The sequence below is a fragment of the Fusarium vanettenii genome, assembly GCF_000151355.1.
Source record: "Fusarium vanettenii 77-13-4 unplaced genomic scaffold NECHAsca_133_unmapped, whole genome shotgun sequence".
Taxonomy (NCBI): Eukaryota; Fungi; Ascomycota; class Sordariomycetes; order Hypocreales; family Nectriaceae; genus Fusarium; species Fusarium vanettenii.
The window spans coordinates 575-16,757 of record NW_003315757.1 but is presented as its reverse complement, the minus strand read 5'-3'; the positions used below and the strand labels follow the sequence as shown (position 1 = coordinate 16,757).

At 48.5% G+C, this 16,183-nt stretch overlaps 6 protein-coding genes across 6 annotated transcripts; all 6 read left to right on the top strand.

Annotated features, from left to right (window-relative positions):
• Positions 1 to 341: 341 nt before the first annotated feature.
• NECHADRAFT_98419 (uncharacterized protein) lies at positions 342 to 1,881 on the top strand (the record flags this gene model as incomplete). The annotated part of the gene is made up of 5 exons (XM_003039240.1): positions 342 to 521; positions 555 to 605; positions 639 to 826; positions 887 to 1,280; positions 1,342 to 1,881. The coding sequence occupies 5 exons, from the start codon at positions 342 to 344 to the stop codon at positions 1,879 to 1,881; spliced, it is 1,353 nt and encodes a 450-aa protein (XP_003039286.1).
• Positions 1,882 to 5,394: 3,513 nt separating this feature from the next.
• NECHADRAFT_98418 (uncharacterized protein) lies at positions 5,395 to 6,452 on the top strand (the record flags this gene model as incomplete). The annotated part of the gene is made up of 3 exons (XM_003039239.1): positions 5,395 to 5,497; positions 5,549 to 5,835; positions 5,919 to 6,452. The coding sequence occupies 3 exons, from the start codon at positions 5,395 to 5,397 to the stop codon at positions 6,450 to 6,452; spliced, it is 924 nt and encodes a 307-aa protein (XP_003039285.1).
• A 511-nt stretch (positions 6,453 to 6,963) lies between these two features.
• Positions 6,964 to 9,103, top strand: NECHADRAFT_89351 (uncharacterized protein; the record flags this gene model as incomplete). The annotated part of the gene is made up of 2 exons (XM_003039238.1): positions 6,964 to 8,890; positions 8,976 to 9,103. The coding sequence occupies 2 exons, from the start codon at positions 6,964 to 6,966 to the stop codon at positions 9,101 to 9,103; spliced, it is 2,055 nt and encodes a 684-aa protein (XP_003039284.1).
• A 544-nt stretch (positions 9,104 to 9,647) lies between these two features.
• On the top strand, positions 9,648 to 10,793 carry NECHADRAFT_56483 (uncharacterized protein; the record flags this gene model as incomplete). The annotated part of the gene is made up of 1 exon (XM_003039237.1): positions 9,648 to 10,793. The coding sequence occupies one exon, from the start codon at positions 9,648 to 9,650 to the stop codon at positions 10,791 to 10,793; it is 1,146 nt and encodes a 381-aa protein (XP_003039283.1).
• A 638-nt stretch (positions 10,794 to 11,431) lies between these two features.
• NECHADRAFT_56471 (uncharacterized protein) lies at positions 11,432 to 12,373 on the top strand (the record flags this gene model as incomplete). Its single annotated transcript, XM_003039236.1, has 3 exons — positions 11,432 to 11,672; positions 11,730 to 11,811; positions 11,863 to 12,373. 3 exons carry the CDS (start codon positions 11,432 to 11,434, stop codon positions 12,371 to 12,373), a joined length of 834 nt encoding a protein of 277 aa, XP_003039282.1.
• Positions 12,374 to 13,098: 725 nt separating this feature from the next.
• NECHADRAFT_89348 (uncharacterized protein) lies at positions 13,099 to 15,382 on the top strand (the record flags this gene model as incomplete). Its single annotated transcript, XM_003039235.1, has 11 exons — positions 13,099 to 13,128; positions 13,180 to 13,481; positions 13,649 to 13,673; positions 14,350 to 14,354; positions 14,430 to 14,441; positions 14,791 to 14,805; positions 14,868 to 14,891; positions 15,035 to 15,055; positions 15,085 to 15,107; positions 15,234 to 15,236; positions 15,375 to 15,382. The coding sequence occupies 11 exons, from the start codon at positions 13,099 to 13,101 to the stop codon at positions 15,380 to 15,382; spliced, it is 468 nt and encodes a 155-aa protein (XP_003039281.1).
• Between the last annotated feature and the right edge of the window lie 801 nt (positions 15,383 to 16,183).

Below are 16,183 nucleotides of genomic sequence, written 5' to 3'. Positions count from 1 at the left end.
TTGAAGGCATAACAAACAAATCTCAATCACTGGAAGCTGCCCAACGTCGGCTGGGAAGCTGGCCTCTAGGAAACCAACGAGTATATGAGTTAATGCGTACGTAAGTGCCGCCATGGGGAGCACCCACCTATGGTGGACCAATCCCCACCAACACTAATACCTCCCTACCCTATATCCACCTGGTATTGATTCTCGGTTCTTGCCTTGTCACAGAGCAGCAAGTCCTATCAATAGCCATGGGGCGAGTATATGATAAACAGTGCTAAATACTTCTCAGATTCATCGTGCATCCCAAACTAATTCAATTCATTCGTCTCGACTATTCTCATCCTCAAACAAACATGGCCCCAAGTGAGACAGCTAACGGCTCGTCTGAGCAAACTGGCAACACTGTTCCTTTCATCATCAGCGGCAAAGATATCACCTCAACCTCAACTTTTGCGGTAAATAACCCTGCCACCGGCAAGAAGCTCTGGGATGCCTCGTCCGTGTCAAACAGCGAAGCCATTGGCGCTGTCGAGGTCGCCTAGGCAGCCTTTGCCTCATGGTCCCAGACAAAACCGAGTTTCCGGAGAGGCATCCTGCTCCGCGCGGCAGACCTCTTTGTCAGCAGGAAAGAAGAGCTGTTCTCTTATTAGAGCCAAGAGACAGGTGCGGGGCGGCAGTTTATGGAGATCAACATCAATGCTACGGCTCAGATCTTGAGGGATATTGGCGGGCGAATTGAAGCTGCGGTCGAAGGATCAGTTCCGGCGACGGCAGAGGAGGGCTCACACGCAATCGTGGTCAAAGAGCCATATGGTGTAGTGCTCGCAATTGCCCCATGGTACGTAAACACTCCCCTTGCTTCCGTCTGTATGAACCAAGGTTGATGATTTCGTCACAGGAATGCTCCTTATGTACTGGGAGCACGATCAGTCGCGTTTGCCCTTGCAACAGGCAACACGACGGTCCTTAAGGGTTCCGAGCTCAGCCCACGCGTCTTTTGGGCTATTGGCGATATCTTTCGACAGGCTGGCCTGCCGGACGGCTGCCTTAACATAATCTATCATCGACCGGCAGATGCGGCTGCCGTCACTGAAGCGCTGATCGCCCATCCAGCAATCAAGAAGATCAACTTTACTGGCAGCACCCTTGTCGGAAGCATCATCGCTAGCTTGGCGGGTAAACACGTGAAGCCGCTCTTGCTGGAACTTGGCGGCAAGGCTAGCGCCATTGTTCTAAAGGACGCGGGCGTGAAAAAGGCCGCTATTAGCTGCGCCGTGGGCGCTTTCATCCACGTATGTTGACGTTTTCCTCGCTGCTGCCGCTGCTTGCCTGCTCACAATTGATTACCTGTAGGGTGGCCAGGTGTGTATGTCGACAGAGCGCATCCTGGTGCATAAGTCTATCGCGCAAGATTTCAGCGCCGCTCTCAAAGAGGCCACGCAGAAGCTCTTCGGCTCCGAGAGTCCGCCATTTGTGCTCGTCAATGCCGTAGCCGTGCAGAAGAATAAGTGGCTGATCGCCGACGCGGTCAGCAAGGGCGCGATAACCCTGGTGGGAAATGCCGAGGCCGCCGAAGACCAGCCAACCAAGATGAGGCCCGTCATAATTGCCGACGTGTCTAAAGACATGGATATTTACTCCACGGAATCTTTCGGGCCGATAGTGTCTCTAATCACGTTTGAAACGGAGGAGGAGGCGCTCGCTGTTGCAAATGATACGGACTATGGACTTTCGGGGGCTGTCTTCTCCGAGGACCTAAAAGCCGCCATGAGGGTCGCTAGGAAGTACGAGTCCGGGGCGGTTCACATCAACTCGATGACTGTGCATGACGAGGCTTCACTGGTGCATGGGGGAGCTAAGAAGAGCGGCTATGGAAGGTTTAATGCCGCATAGGGGTTAGGGGAGTTTCTTCGGTATAAGACCATTACCTGGAGGGAGTAATGCCGAAGCGGTCTGTGTATGTAGAGCCTGGTATAGACACTGTGTTCCTCTCAAGGGCCTTCTCGGGACTGGGTTGGTTTATATATCCGTCTCCCCGGGCGGCGGCGTCTAATCACTGGAGGCCGATTTCCAGCCGTAATAGTAGGACCCTGGAAGGCCCAATTATTCTGTACCTATGACTCGCTAGCTTCTACTCCGTACCTCGGAAGAGCCGGACCCCACACCGGATCCATCTAGGACCCACCCCCGCAATCTGGTGCCGTTCCCCGCATTTTGATTTCGAACTTGTCTTCCCCAGAATCTCCCCTCCTGGTGATTATCTCGCAATTTCCCACCTTGATCAGTCCAGCGCACCCACCCAACATCCAACCTGCCTGCCCGCCCCGATGGACTCTTGATATGTCTGGTCAAGATAACTCTTCTACCTAGCAAACGAGCCGTGACGATGCAGCTAAATCCTCTAACCGAGACGGGTACGGCTTCTCCTGCCCCCAGTGCAATGCCAAGTTCAATCGTTTCGCTCACCTACGGCGCCATCAACTGACGCGTGAGTTGCCCTTTCCGCTTTCCCCTGTCGCCGCCCATGGCTGACCGCGATACCTACCTGCAGACGACGGCGAGAAGCCGTACAGCTGCCTGTACTGCCCCGTCGCCTCGTCGCGCAAGGATGTCATCGTCCGCCACACCAGAAACTTCCATCCTGGTGTCGCCAACAGAAGCACCTCTCGCTTTCGGGGGAGGCGCCGGACCAACTCTCACCCTGGAGCTTCTGTGCCGGCGGCACGGGCCAATGGTTCTACGCGGGCATCACCCGCCACCACAACAGCTCGAGGAGACAAGGACCATCACTCAGAAGGAGCCAACGATGCGGCCGAAGACCAGCGCGAGTCTCCAGCCGGCAACGAGATGGACGGGTCTCAGAGCAGCCAGGAGAATCCACTTGACAGCTTCCTCCCCTCGCATGATGATGCAGACCTGTTTCCTGGCTTCCTCCCAGAGAGCCCCTTGACGTTCAATGGTTCGCTCATGGAAACCGATCTCATCAACTCTAATCTGTCTGAAATGATGGACCTCGACACACTGCTGGCGAATGCTCAGGAATTCCTGAGTGAAATGCCAGGCGGCAATGCCCCCGAGCTTCCGGCTTCCATCCTGGAGCCACCAAGGCCCAATCTTCCTACCTCTGAGCAGGCCAATGGAAATGTTACCGGGCAGAACTTGGTCGCCGACGACAATAACTGTGCAAGCGCCTGGGCAAACCTTGCCAAGTATCCGGTCTACATCCTCGCGTCTCTTCGATTCCCTTCCAAGTATGCCGTGAGGCGGTTCGTGAAAGCATTCTTTGAGCACATTGCTGCGCATATACCGGTCATCCACGAGCCCACCTTTGACATTTCTACAGCACCATGTAGGTATCATGATCGAAAGCAGAGTGCAGTGTTGACACATAGCGACTTAGCACCCCTATTGCTTGCCACAATGGCTTGCGGCGCCGTTTATCTCGGTGAATACTCTACCGCTCTCTCTATGCACGCCGTCGCGGTGCAACTCATCTTTGAGGTAGGCGGGATATACGAGACCACCAGACACTCCCCCTGCTAACACAAGAACCAGCATGAACGGATGGTTGGATCCAAACAGGTCGACATTGAGACCCTGACCTGGATGCTACAGACATATTTACTCATGAGCTATTTTGAAATCCATTGCGGCATGGAGGGCAAGGCAACCCATGCGTTTCCACATTCCATCAAGGTAGGTCCCGTTTGCGAGTGATGGCCTCTTCAAGACTGACGCTGTGTTTGTAGCTAGCACAAGAAGCACTTGGCGAGCTGAAAAGGCATCAGGTCACGACATACAGGGATTGGGTGCGCCAGGAGAGTATAAACAGGTATTCGAGATGGCCGCATTCACACATCTGCAATGCTAACAATACACTAGGTGTATCTCATGCACGATCCTGATAGGGGCCTCGGTTGGTTCAAAGGAACGGGAGGAGTGGCTTGCGTCCCCCGTCGTCGAAGCTAGATTTGCTCTCCCGTCAAGCACCGCAAACTGGCTCAAGGACGAGGCCAGTCTGGAGATCCCCACACAGGCTATATACAGCGACGATGCCTTGAATAGCATCTATGCTGGGCAAGCACCCTCTGTGCCAGTCAGTGAATTTGGACTCGTCACTATCATATCCGCAATACTCTACCGAGTCTGTTCCTTTGAGATACTTACAAGCTCTCACCACGCGGATCTCTACACAAACTTTGGCGGGAAGATGGGACGGTCAGTGCAAGTACTTGACGAGATTCTACAGCGCCGCATGGGTGAAGCAGATTCTAGATTGGCCCCGGATCCGACCGTACACCTCGCCAAGTCTTTGCTAAACTCGGTCTACTACCATCTTTACGCCAGCAGTCCACTGGCAACCATGAAGAAACTTCTCTGGTCACCTGCTGCACTGGATAATCCAGAGCAGATATCGCACCTTTCAGATGATGGAAGTTCACCTGAACTTTACAAGGCGCTTTTCCGTGCAGCAGATCAGCTGCGATACGATTGCCGCCTGGGGTTGAAGTACCTGAAAAAGATGGCACCGATAAGATTCGGACCTGAAAGCGCCATTGGTGCTTACGAGGGAGGTATGACACGCCGACTTCTACCCTTCCCCCCTTCCTTCTTAAGCTTTGTTCTGCGGCTGACGAGTAGCCAGGTCTCCTGCTGTGCTGGTACCTTCAGTTTGCGCATTCACGCCTCCCCCAGGTCGAGTCGCGCAACGCCCTTAGCGCACTGATAAATGAGAGTTTTACAGAGGTTGCCGAGCTGCGATTAGAGGTCCAAGACCGTCTCTCTACCTTGCCCCTTGCCGTGTCCGTCGAGTTGCTCTCGGACGGCTCGGTGTGGAAATGTAAGGGCCTCCTCTGTGGCCGATGAGTTTGAGCACATGCTAAACGACCATTTTGTTACAGGGCCTTCTTGCGTGTCGCAAAAACTGGAGTTCTTGATCAAGAAGTTCAAAGACGCCGACAGCACCATACACGTTGCGACAAGCTACCCTCCCTAAGTGAGATTCAGGGACAATCAATGTTCCTGTGCACCTGATTATCGCGCTACAGGGAAACTGAGTAGTCACTACTCCTTTGGTCTTGTATCGAGTAAATAGGAAGGCATCTGTAGGAACAGTGAAGAAAGGGCCTCTTCCTCTTGTACACATAATCCTAGCTAGCACGAGTTGTAATGTGATACACACACTTGCTTCCCCCCGGCTTAGTTCAACTTGGGGTGGGTGGGCACAAAGCAGGTGGGGAGGTGGGTAGAAGGTGGCGCGTAACAAACGATCCTCATTAGAGTCTCCCGCCTCCTCTCAGTTCATCTACAAGCATCTGGGATAGTGTGGTCTGTGTAATATCATGATACACGCCCAACGTACCAGCTGTTGATCGAGCTCGTTATTGCTGACTTTGACATAACAACATGGCCACACGCAAGGAGTACGTGTTCAAGGTGACCAACGGGGTCTCGATAGCCGCAGATGTGTATTTCAGAAAGGCTACGGTAGCTTCCAAGCTTCCAATCGGTGCGTAACTGCTGCACTGTCGGCACATTCTCGACTGACACTGAGCTACAGCTTTGCACTTCCATGGTGGAAACTTCACCGTCGGCTCAAAAGAGCTGCTTATCCGCCACCAGGCGGAAAAGCTCGTCGATCTGGGCTTTGTGGTCGTCTCCGCCAACTACCGACTGTCTCCTACTATTACCGTGTTTGAAGGGCCAGTCAAGGACGCATTGGACGCATACAAGTGGGCGCAGACGACGTTGCCTGACCTGCTCTCGGGCGACGCTGGCGTTAACGTGGACGGCTCGCGAATTGTGACTTTGGGGCATTCCTGCGGCGCCACCCTGGCGCTCCTGACGGTGCGTGGAGGAATTTGAGGCCCATCTTGAATTGGGATGACTTGTGACATGAGAATAAGTATGTTAACACATCGTGTATCTAGGCCGGCTTACCTCACCCACCTCTCGCCATTCTCGACGTGTACGGTATCAAGTACCTCTCCGATCAAGCATACCATACTCCCTTGCCTGCACCCCCAGGTAGCCCCAAATTTGATCAAGATTTTGTGGGCCAGATATGGAAAGATGTGCCTCCCCCAACCTCTGCTCCCCCTCCGATGGGGCCCTCTGGGCCTGATTTCACAAGCCATCGTGTCGCCTGGATGTTTGAGTCGATGGGAAAAGGGACACTGTTAAAGGCAACTGTGGGAGACGACAACTATGACCGCGTGGACCCGGTCTCGTTGTTTACCAAAGGTCATTTCCCTCCCACCTATTTCATCCACGGTACCGAAGACAGGCTAGTGCCTGCGAGTCTCTCACAGCGTGCGCATGATGAGCTCAAGAGTCACGGAGTCGAGACTGAACTGGTCCTTGTTGGAGGAGGACAGCATGGATTCGATGAGAGGGCACAGCCTGGAGACAGTGTGTTCGATCTTTTGACCAAGGGCTTCGAGTTTCTCAAGGCCCATGTCTGAGATCTAGTCGTGCTCTATGAAATACGGAGACAGGAGCCAATAGATGATAGTAACCATGCCTAAGATTTCCTATTGCCTGCATCCAACGCTACGAGCAGCATCAACATTGACTGTGCCTACACCCCTTGACTTGACACGCTCACATCAGTTCCTGCAAGTATGTATAGCGTCATGATCCCATTGTGGTGTGAATTGGAGAATTGAACAAGTAGTCATGAGCATGACATCATGAGCAAGCCCACGAGCGCTGAATAAGATAATCGTGTCTCCGGGATTTCACGGATCGTTACGGAGTTGGGGCAAGTGGATGATTTGCCCAAGGTAACTAGGTACATACCCACCGTGGCGTGGATGGGGTCGATGTCTACTAACGGGGGGTTACTCAGTGGCCAGCCTAGTAGCTTACAATATCACCTTCACATGCTTGATATGTCCTGCAAGGAAGCTGGTAATTTTGGCGGCTGCCAATCTTGAGCTCCGTTTCTCTTTGACACACTTGATCTGCTTCACAATGAGTGGACAACCTCCTCCCAGCGCGCCTACAATGGACAAACCCGTCAATCGCCCGAGATTGAACAAACGAAAGCGAGTCTCGCGAGCATGCGACTACTGCCGTGCCCGGAAGCATAGATGTGATGGCCGCCGCCCGGCTTGCTCATCGTGCTCCGCCACCCGCCAACAATGCAGCTACGGCTCGGGAATCAAGAAGCGCGGGCTGCCGACTGGATATGTGCGGGCTCTCGAGCTGCTATGGGCCCTCGTGTTTACCGTCATCCCCAACAGTACGAGCATAGTCGGAGAGCTCATGCCAGAGATCCAGTTTGCCCTCGACTCTCGCTCAAGGCTGGTCATGGACAGCAGGCTCATCAAAGACCCGGAGATGCTGAGACAGGCTTGGGAGGACAGTGGTATCCAGGGACAGTTGGATCAGCTCTTATTAAATGTCCAGGAAAGCAGCGATGCAGGTGCAAATCCTGCCCCCACCGAAAATGATCAGGGCTCTGCCTTGGACCTTCCTCCTCACCTCCGGTCGTTCGAGGCTATCCAGAGTGCATCAGCTGATAGAGCTCGACTCGGCTCTGATCCCGCAGGCACCAACAGTGCAGAAACACCGTCTGGTCAACAGTCGATAGCAACTCAAGCTCCATCACAAAGAGATGCCGCATCAGCCACCTTTCCTCAGAATGCTCAGCGTCTGCTGGATATATACTTTGCCCATACCCATTGTTGGCTGCCTATCGTGCAAAAGCACAAGATGCTGGAGTTGCTGCACTCGCCTTCACGGACCGCCCTGGGAGAAGGGGGAAACCTGGCCACTTTCTGGGCAGTCCTCGCACTCGCGTCCCTTCAAGAGTCTCCGGACCCTCTTGGCCCAACTAACCATCGAGACTCCCTCTCGACGCCGGAGCAAATCTACGCCAAGGCAAGACAACAGATACCCAACGAGGGGGCACGGGAGCCCGGCTATGTCCAGGCCTTGCTCATCTTGAGCCTCTTTAAACTTGATCAGGGAGAACTCTCAGCTTCCTGGCATCTAATCGGCCAAGCTGTGAGAATTTGCCTTGATCTGGGTACGTTGAATCTCGACAGAAAAGGCTCAGACGCCGCTTGTGGCAGCGATGACAACCAGAGCCGGCTGCTCCTAAGTTGCTTTGTACTCGATACTATCGTATCGTGCCAGTTGGGCAAGCCACCCCATCTCAGGACAGCAGATGTACGGTTCCTGCCCACCCTGGCAGAAACAGGCCCGGATGAGTGGGAGCCACGGACTGTGTATCCTGGCAAGTCCAGCGATGGTAGCTCCATGCATCAGCCATTGCGGGCAATAAGCATCTTCAACCGCTATGTTGATGTGATTCGCATTCTCAACGATGCCATGTCAAATACATTGGCATCAAACGAGCTTTGCATCAAGCACTCATTGGCACTGAGCCGCTGGCATGACCAACTGCCAAAACACTGCGTCCTCTCTTCTTTACCAGGCCAGGATCAGCTCGAAGCCGTGGAAAGATTATCACCACAACTCATTAATCTTCACCTTGCCTTCAAGAGCACCGAGATGTTCCTCAAGGCGCAACGGGCTATTGCCTTGCAGCACGGACTACCAAGCACGCAAAGCACAGAAGTCATCGGCCTTTCAACCATGCATCTCATATTGATGTTTGCGAAACATTTCGTGATGTCCAGTATGCCTGCTATATTCACTAGTTACCAGGCCATCGGTGACAGAGCAGTCGCCAGGCCAAGCCACGCCGGCTCAACTCCCCACTCGCATCTTGCACGGCCAGACCTTGCTGGGAACCACCAGTCCCCGGCGTTGTGCTGCGAGTTCCCCCCGGGTTGCCTGCCAACGCCGGCAGAATATCCAGAATATGTCATGGCTGGTACCAACGACTTGGTGTCTTCTGCCGTCCCGTCACTGTCATGCCACACAGAAGGTAAGTCGACCAGCATTCGGCTCGAGGTAGGGCTGACATGAGGACGACGCAGGTTCGACCACCAATATACACACGCCAGCAACAGATCTGACGCACGAACACGACAAAGAAGCCTGGAAGCATCTATTCGGCATCTTGGAGCTAAGTGAAGCAGGCATTTCGAGCCAAAAGGATCTGAAAGATCTCGACTACTTGAATGGAATGGGATGGTGAGGTGTAAGAATTTATTGTAGTTTAGGCATGGACTTTTCATCATAATAACGATTAGGAGCACTGCTGTGGTAACTGGGACGGGATCAGTTTTACTTCGTATCGAATACTCTCGGAATGGAGTAGTGATGAGCTTGTATACAAGAGTGGTCCCCATCACGGCTACCGGGGACCCTTCAACCTCCAGTCCTATTATTCAGCTTACCCAATTCGATGGCTTGCCAAGGTCATCAAGAGGTGTATCAAAACCGTGGTCAACAAGGTGATGCGGGGAAAGTGGATGGGATGGGATGGGATGGGATGGGACGGATGGGTGGCATTTCCTCACTGGTGGCAATGACTCCACCCGTTCTTCTACGATGCCGCCCCGAGATTACCGACGGCAGTTGGTTGGTACACATTCCGAAAGGTAGCGCGCTTGCAGCTCATGGTGGCTGCCCATATTTGGCCGCCATTCCTCCTGATGCCTCCATTGTTAGTTCGTTATTCTAAATTCTCACTTCCTTGACTTGGCCTTGTTCCTCAATCCCACCTTATCTGATTCATCATGAGTTCCAACTCGACTGTAACCAAGAACCGCGCCCTATGGCTCTCCTCGTTCGACAAGCCTTTGGAGCTTGTTGACCTCCCCGTCCCCGAGGCAACAGCTGGATCAGTCGTTGTCAAGGTCCTCAACACGGTCGTGTTCCCTTACGCCGAAGACATCCACCAGGGGAGGCTCCCTGTCTTCAACCTCTCTCTTCCTCTGGTGCCCCATCCAAGCCATATCGGCCGGGTGCACGCCGTCGGATCAGATGCAGTCCTCGCCAAGCCTGGCGACCTCGTCTTCTTCTCGGCTCCCATCTTTGCCCGAGATGACCCTGACGTCAACATTATTCAGGGCCACCACGGCGGAGAGGGGCCGCGAGGCCGTAGGCTCATGCAGGGAGAGTGGCGAGACGGCGCCTTGCAGGAGTATCAAAAGGTTCCGCTTGAGAACATCTTTATATTGAACGAGGATCGGCTGTGCAAGCAGCTCGGTTACACACCCGCGGATCTTCACGAGATTTCTTTCTACACCATCGCTGCTGGAGCGTTATGCGAAGCTGCCAACCTCCAAGCAGGTGAAACGATTGCACTTGGACCAGCCACTGGAACCTTTGGCGGCATCACCTCTGATATGGCACTCGCCCTGGGCGCCAACGTCATTGCCATTGGTCGCAGTGAGGAAAAGCTCGCTGGCCTGGCGAAGCAGCTCGGCAACCATGAGCGATTTAGTTATGTTGTCATGACTGGCGATGATGAAGTCGACGCGGCAGCAATCCGCAAGGCCACCCCTGATGGACGCGGCGTCGAGGTATACAACGACTGGGCATCGGGCGCTCTGACGGGCTCCCCATACTTCTCGGCCGCCATACGCGCTGTGCGGCCAGAAGGGCGGGTTGTCCTCAGCGGCGCACCGTCTGGGTCCATCTCTGTGCCATATACGCTTGTGATGCACCAAAACATCAAGATCATAGGCAAGGTCATAGTCTCACGGGGAGGGATCGACTTGACCATCAAGATGGTGAACTCGGGGATCCTCAAGCTCGGCAAGCGTGGGGGTTCGGCGCACAAGGTGTACAGCTTGGAGGATCACCATGCGGCCTTTCAGGACGCCAAGAAGAACAGTGGCTTCAGAGTCTACACCGACATTGCTCCTAACCCATGGTAGAGTGCGTGTACTTTTATAGGTAGTTGCGCTTATAGAGATTCAATGAGAGAGTTTTACAATGGCGCACAGGGTATGTTGCTAGCCTACAGCGTGATATCAACTATTGTAGGCGATGATGATGGTTCCGAGGAAGAGCATCCGTCATGTTCTCATAGACTCGTATCTTAACATAATAACACTTGGGGCCTATTGCCGTCAAACCCCGTAACTTTGCGTCGAAAGTGAATTATGTATCATATGTGACGTTGAACTGGAACCACGATCATACCTAATGAAACCCTGTGTAAAGCTCGGGCATGACAACCGTTGCTTGGAATGGAAATCATGCAAATTAAACGTCATGGCGGAAAGAAGGTTGTGGGGTTGCAATGGTGCCACCTAATGTCATCCCCTTGGCGAGTGGGTATTGTATGAGGTAGGGTGGGTAGTCTCCATGCCCACCGAGACGGAGCTAGCAACGCACAACACCGACTTAACTAACCTTAATAAGGCCGAGTGTCATCGAGATTATTCCTCGTTGGTCAGGCTTGTCCCAACGGCTACTCGATATCCAAGGCCTCCTCGTCGTTTGTTTGTCTGCCCTAATCTTCCTATGCGTCAAACCTAGCTGTCCCCTTATCAAAACTTCCCAAGGCAAAATGCCGTGTGCCAACTGTTACACGGGACATGATCATTCCGGTCCCGTCCACGGACGTGAGGCCAAGCTCCATGGCCACGATGTCTACATTGCAGAGCCTCAGACCAAAGGCGTTTCGCAGACTGGCTTAATTGTCATTCTTTCCGATGTGTTTGGATGGGACACAACCAACCTGCGTGGTGTTGCAGACAGATACGCGGAGCGGACTGGCTGCAGGGTATACCTTCCAGATTTTATGCATGGTTAGTCCGAGGTAGTCTTTTCTTTGCGTTGTGATTGTGCGGCTGACACAGTTTCAGGGACCTCTGCACCTGCATGGACAAAGGCAGTCATTGATAGGATCCTTACTGAAGGAGGCCTATGGGGGTGGCTGGCAAAACCGTAAGATCTACACCGCGCAGCTTTGACTGTTCTAATAGTAATGTGGCCCAGATGGCTCGTACTGAAGGCCGCATGGGTCATGGTGCCCTGCAACTTTCGAAATAACCCCAAGAAGCGCTACCCGGGCATCCAGCAATTCATGGATGACCTACGCTGCGCTGAGGCAGCAGACCTCAAAGTCGGCGCGGTGGGCTTTTGCTGGGGTGCATATGGTGTCACGCACATGGCTCACGGCGACTTGGCGAGGAACGGCAAGACGCTCATTGACGCAGCCTTCACTGCCCACCCGAGCGAGGTAGAAGTCCCTCGAGACTTTGAAGGTGTGAAGCTTCCATACAGCATGTCCATTGGCGATGCCGACTTTGCCTTGCCTCTAAAGGAGGTGGAGGAAGCTGCCAAGATTCTTGAAGGGAAAAAGAATGTGGACACTGAGGTGGTTATTATCCCCAACGCAAGGCATGGTTTCGCTGTCAGGGGCAACCCTAATAATAAGATTGAGAAGGAGATGGCGGATCAAGCAGAAGATCAGCTGGTTAGATGGTTTACCAAACACTTGGCCTAGATGAGTAGGCCAGATAGCACGGCAGGCCTCCTAATTATTAAGGCTGTCATTTGGCTCTTGAGGAATGTCATACTTATGGAATATACTCGTCTTTGATGCGTTACCGAAGAGTCATCATGTGGCTGTGTCAGCGAGTAAAAAAACTCAAGAACCCCCAACAATATGGATACCGAAACGGCCATGACAATTGTTCACTCCTAGACTATGCGTAATCGCATGAACTATGCTAGTGAAGGAAGCCTTGGTAGCTGCGTATAAGCTGGACTCGCTTCCTGGAGCTGCTATGTCCTAGCAAAGTGTGCAAGAACCTAATGTTGTTTTTCAAGGTCAGCTGAAACACAACTTCGCTCAAAGCCTGCTTACACCTACTTTAACGGCCAGGTCTTGTGCTTAATATGTGAGGACTAGAGCTTTTTAACACATTTCGCAGAGGACTGAGGGGTCCTTACAGAAGCGTCCAGCCCAGATCAGAGTGTTTTGAAAAGTCTTGAGGTCTCTTGTGGCAGTAGGCGTAGTCCACCCCTCTTTGACACGGCCTATCAAGAGATAATAAGTAACGACAAGTCTGGACATATGAGTTCGACCCTCTCTCGCGGTCTGATCTGCACGTTGTCCTTTCTCTGTCCTAGATTGGCGATCCTCTGGCCCGTTAAAGCGACTTTCAGACGCGTTTCAAACTGCAGTTCTCGCCTTGCCCCGTGTTGGCCGCGGCTACTTGTTTCAACATGATGATTCTATCAGAATTTCCCGATCAGGTAAGCGGCTGACTTGTTGAAATGTAAGGTTCACTGCGCGCGTAATAATAGTATTGCAATGAGTTTCCGAGTCAGAAGCGCAGTAAGAGTATCAAGGATACTATGATAAGCCTTGACAAGACCTTCACGGCAAGGAACAGCCCCCTTATCGTTGTTGTAAAGCATATCGGACACCGCGCTGTTCATGGGAAGATAGTTGCGACAGGCCGACTTCTAGGACGGAGAGCACTCAGCTCTAGAATCAGCTTATGCGAGCAACGAACGAAACGGCGTCCCAGAAAGGGAATCGAGTGGACTGAACAGCCACAATTTGATCTGAATATGAAACCTCTCCAGGAGCTTTCCGAATTTTAGTAAGCAACAACTTTCTGGGTCACAGATCAGGCCTCAGGTACCTCGAACTCGGCATTTGCAGTGCAAGCTTGGGTGTCCGTTTCATCTGGCTACTCTTGTATTACAATAGCAGCCCTGCATTATAACGACGTTGCCCTATTTGTCAGCTTCTAACGACGTAGTGCAGCACCCTAGCCCTCTCACGACGGGGCGTAGGATTGTTTCTCCTTTTCCCAAAAAGACAATTCTGATTACACCCCCTGGGACGGCCCTGGCGCGACAACGGCAACGACTCTGGCCATTGAGTCTTCTATGTACTATCCCTTGAGTTGTGTTGAGCCTCCCGGCCTTACCGAGCCCCTGTTGTTGTGTCACGCAGGGATGCTGAGTGCACTTGACAAAAGGTAGTTCTTGTTGTTGTGATTGTAATCATTCTTGGTTAAGTTTATATGATCTCAATGAGAGGCCCTTTGGGGCCTTACCATGCAGTACCTGTTGAGATCCATTGTTTAACGGATCAATGGCTATTCCGATCCATTGGTGGCGAGGATGTGGGTGTCTTCTTGTCAATAGTTTCCGGTAGTTAGCACTAGTCTTTCTTCCTCTTCAATTAACACAACATGCTCATTTAACAGTACCCACCTACTGCTAAGCAAAAAAACAAGTGCCCTATATAAAATGCATATTTTTAACTATATAAGAAAAACTTAAAAAAAAAAGAGTAAAAATAAAGTTACTCTTATGACGAGAGGATATTTCCTAAGGGATAAACCAGTCATACTAGTTTATATTAGCACTAAATTATATTATATAACCTTAAAGGTTAATATAATATTACATTTAGTAATATACTTAAGGGTATTAAGTATAACTAAGTTATATTAATAGCTAAGGTAACTACTATATAAGGGAGCATAATAAGCGTATTTTATATACTTATAGTTAATCTTTAGATTAATATTCTCTAGGTTTAATCTAGGGTAAGACTAATATCTTTAATATTTAGTCCCTAGATCGATATAGGCGATATTTAATCCCTTTAATCCCTTATTTAATTAGAATAATTCTATTATATTTCCCTATTTAGCTTATATTATAGCTATAATATAAGGTTCTCCCTTTATTAATCTTATCCCTAAGACTAATTTTAGCGACTAAGTATTATTAGTAAGTAATTCTAACTTATAAAAATCTCTTTTTATTAATATAATATTAGGCTAAGTTTCTAAGTATATTTCTTTATAAAAACTTTCTAAAGTATAAGGTCTCTTTACTTATATTAAGGCTTTTAATTCTAAAATTATATTTTATATTTATTACTTCCGCTAGGGCTTATCTTATAAGGTAATTTCTAATTATTCTAATTATTATTTTAATTATATTAATATAAAAATAATATATAATAGGGCTAATATAGCTTCTTTCTATAGGTATATATAAATACTCCTTTATAGCTATTAGCTAATTTTCTATAATTATAAAAAATATCTAAGAATATAAGCGCCTAGAAGATAAGAAAGCTAAGATAAAGGCTACCTTAGAGGAAGTAATAGCTAAGCTTACTTATATCTAGAAATAGAAGAGATTACTTAAAGTATATAGTAATAAGGCCTTTAAGCATAGCCTATATGCCTTAAAAGAGTTAGGTAAGCTCCGCGAGGAATTATTTATTATTATAGAGGTATATTCTTTTAGGGCTATTAATTTAATTAATTAGAATACTATTAGTCTTAATAAGCCTATATTTAGTATTATTAATAAAAATTCTTTAGAAGGTATTATATACCTATAAGGTATTCTAGGGATTCTTATATATTTTCTAAGTTAAGGTAATCTTTTTATTTAATAAAATATATTATTTTATTATTAATTTTATTTATATCGAGGATAATCTCTATAATATATTCTTTTAGTCTATTAATTTCTATATTAGGCTTATTATTTATTTTTACTTAGATAATATCTTATATTAATTTAAGTAATAAAATATAAAAAATTAGATAAAGCTTAACCTTAGGTAATAAGTCTAATTTATAATTATATCTTAAGATTTTTTATTTAATTTTATAAGGTTTAATATATTTATAATTAAGTTTTTTATTTTAATATTTTATTTTAATATTTTTTATTATAAGGTAAATTATATCTCTCTCTAAGAAAATTAATCTCTTAATTCTTTTTTTATTAATATATTTTATTATCTTATTTCTAATAAATTTTAGTTTTATTTTTATTTCTTTATATAGGTTTTATAATTAATTATTAATAAGGATTACCTTAAGGTTAATAATTATATCTCTTATCTATTAGTAGGTATCTAGGGTAAATTTAAAATTAATATATATTAATATAATCTTTATGCTTTTATTTATAGCTATATTATAGGCCAGTTATATAACTAGTAGCTTCTTAACCTAATTAGTCTATTTATAATTAATATAATATTAAAGGTATTATTTTAGTATTTAATTTATTTATTTAGTTTATTTATCTATCTCCTTATAATATATAATAAAGAGTTTATAATTAATTCTTAAATATCCTATAAGGCTTTATTAAAATTTCGAAGTAAATAATAATCTTTTACTTATAATAATTTTAAGTAATATATTATATATCTTAGCGATATAAAAGTAAAAGAGGTAAGCGAATTTTTTAGTTATTATTAATTCTTTATAGGGCATAAAATAAGAAAATTTTATAAATCTATCTATAATAATAA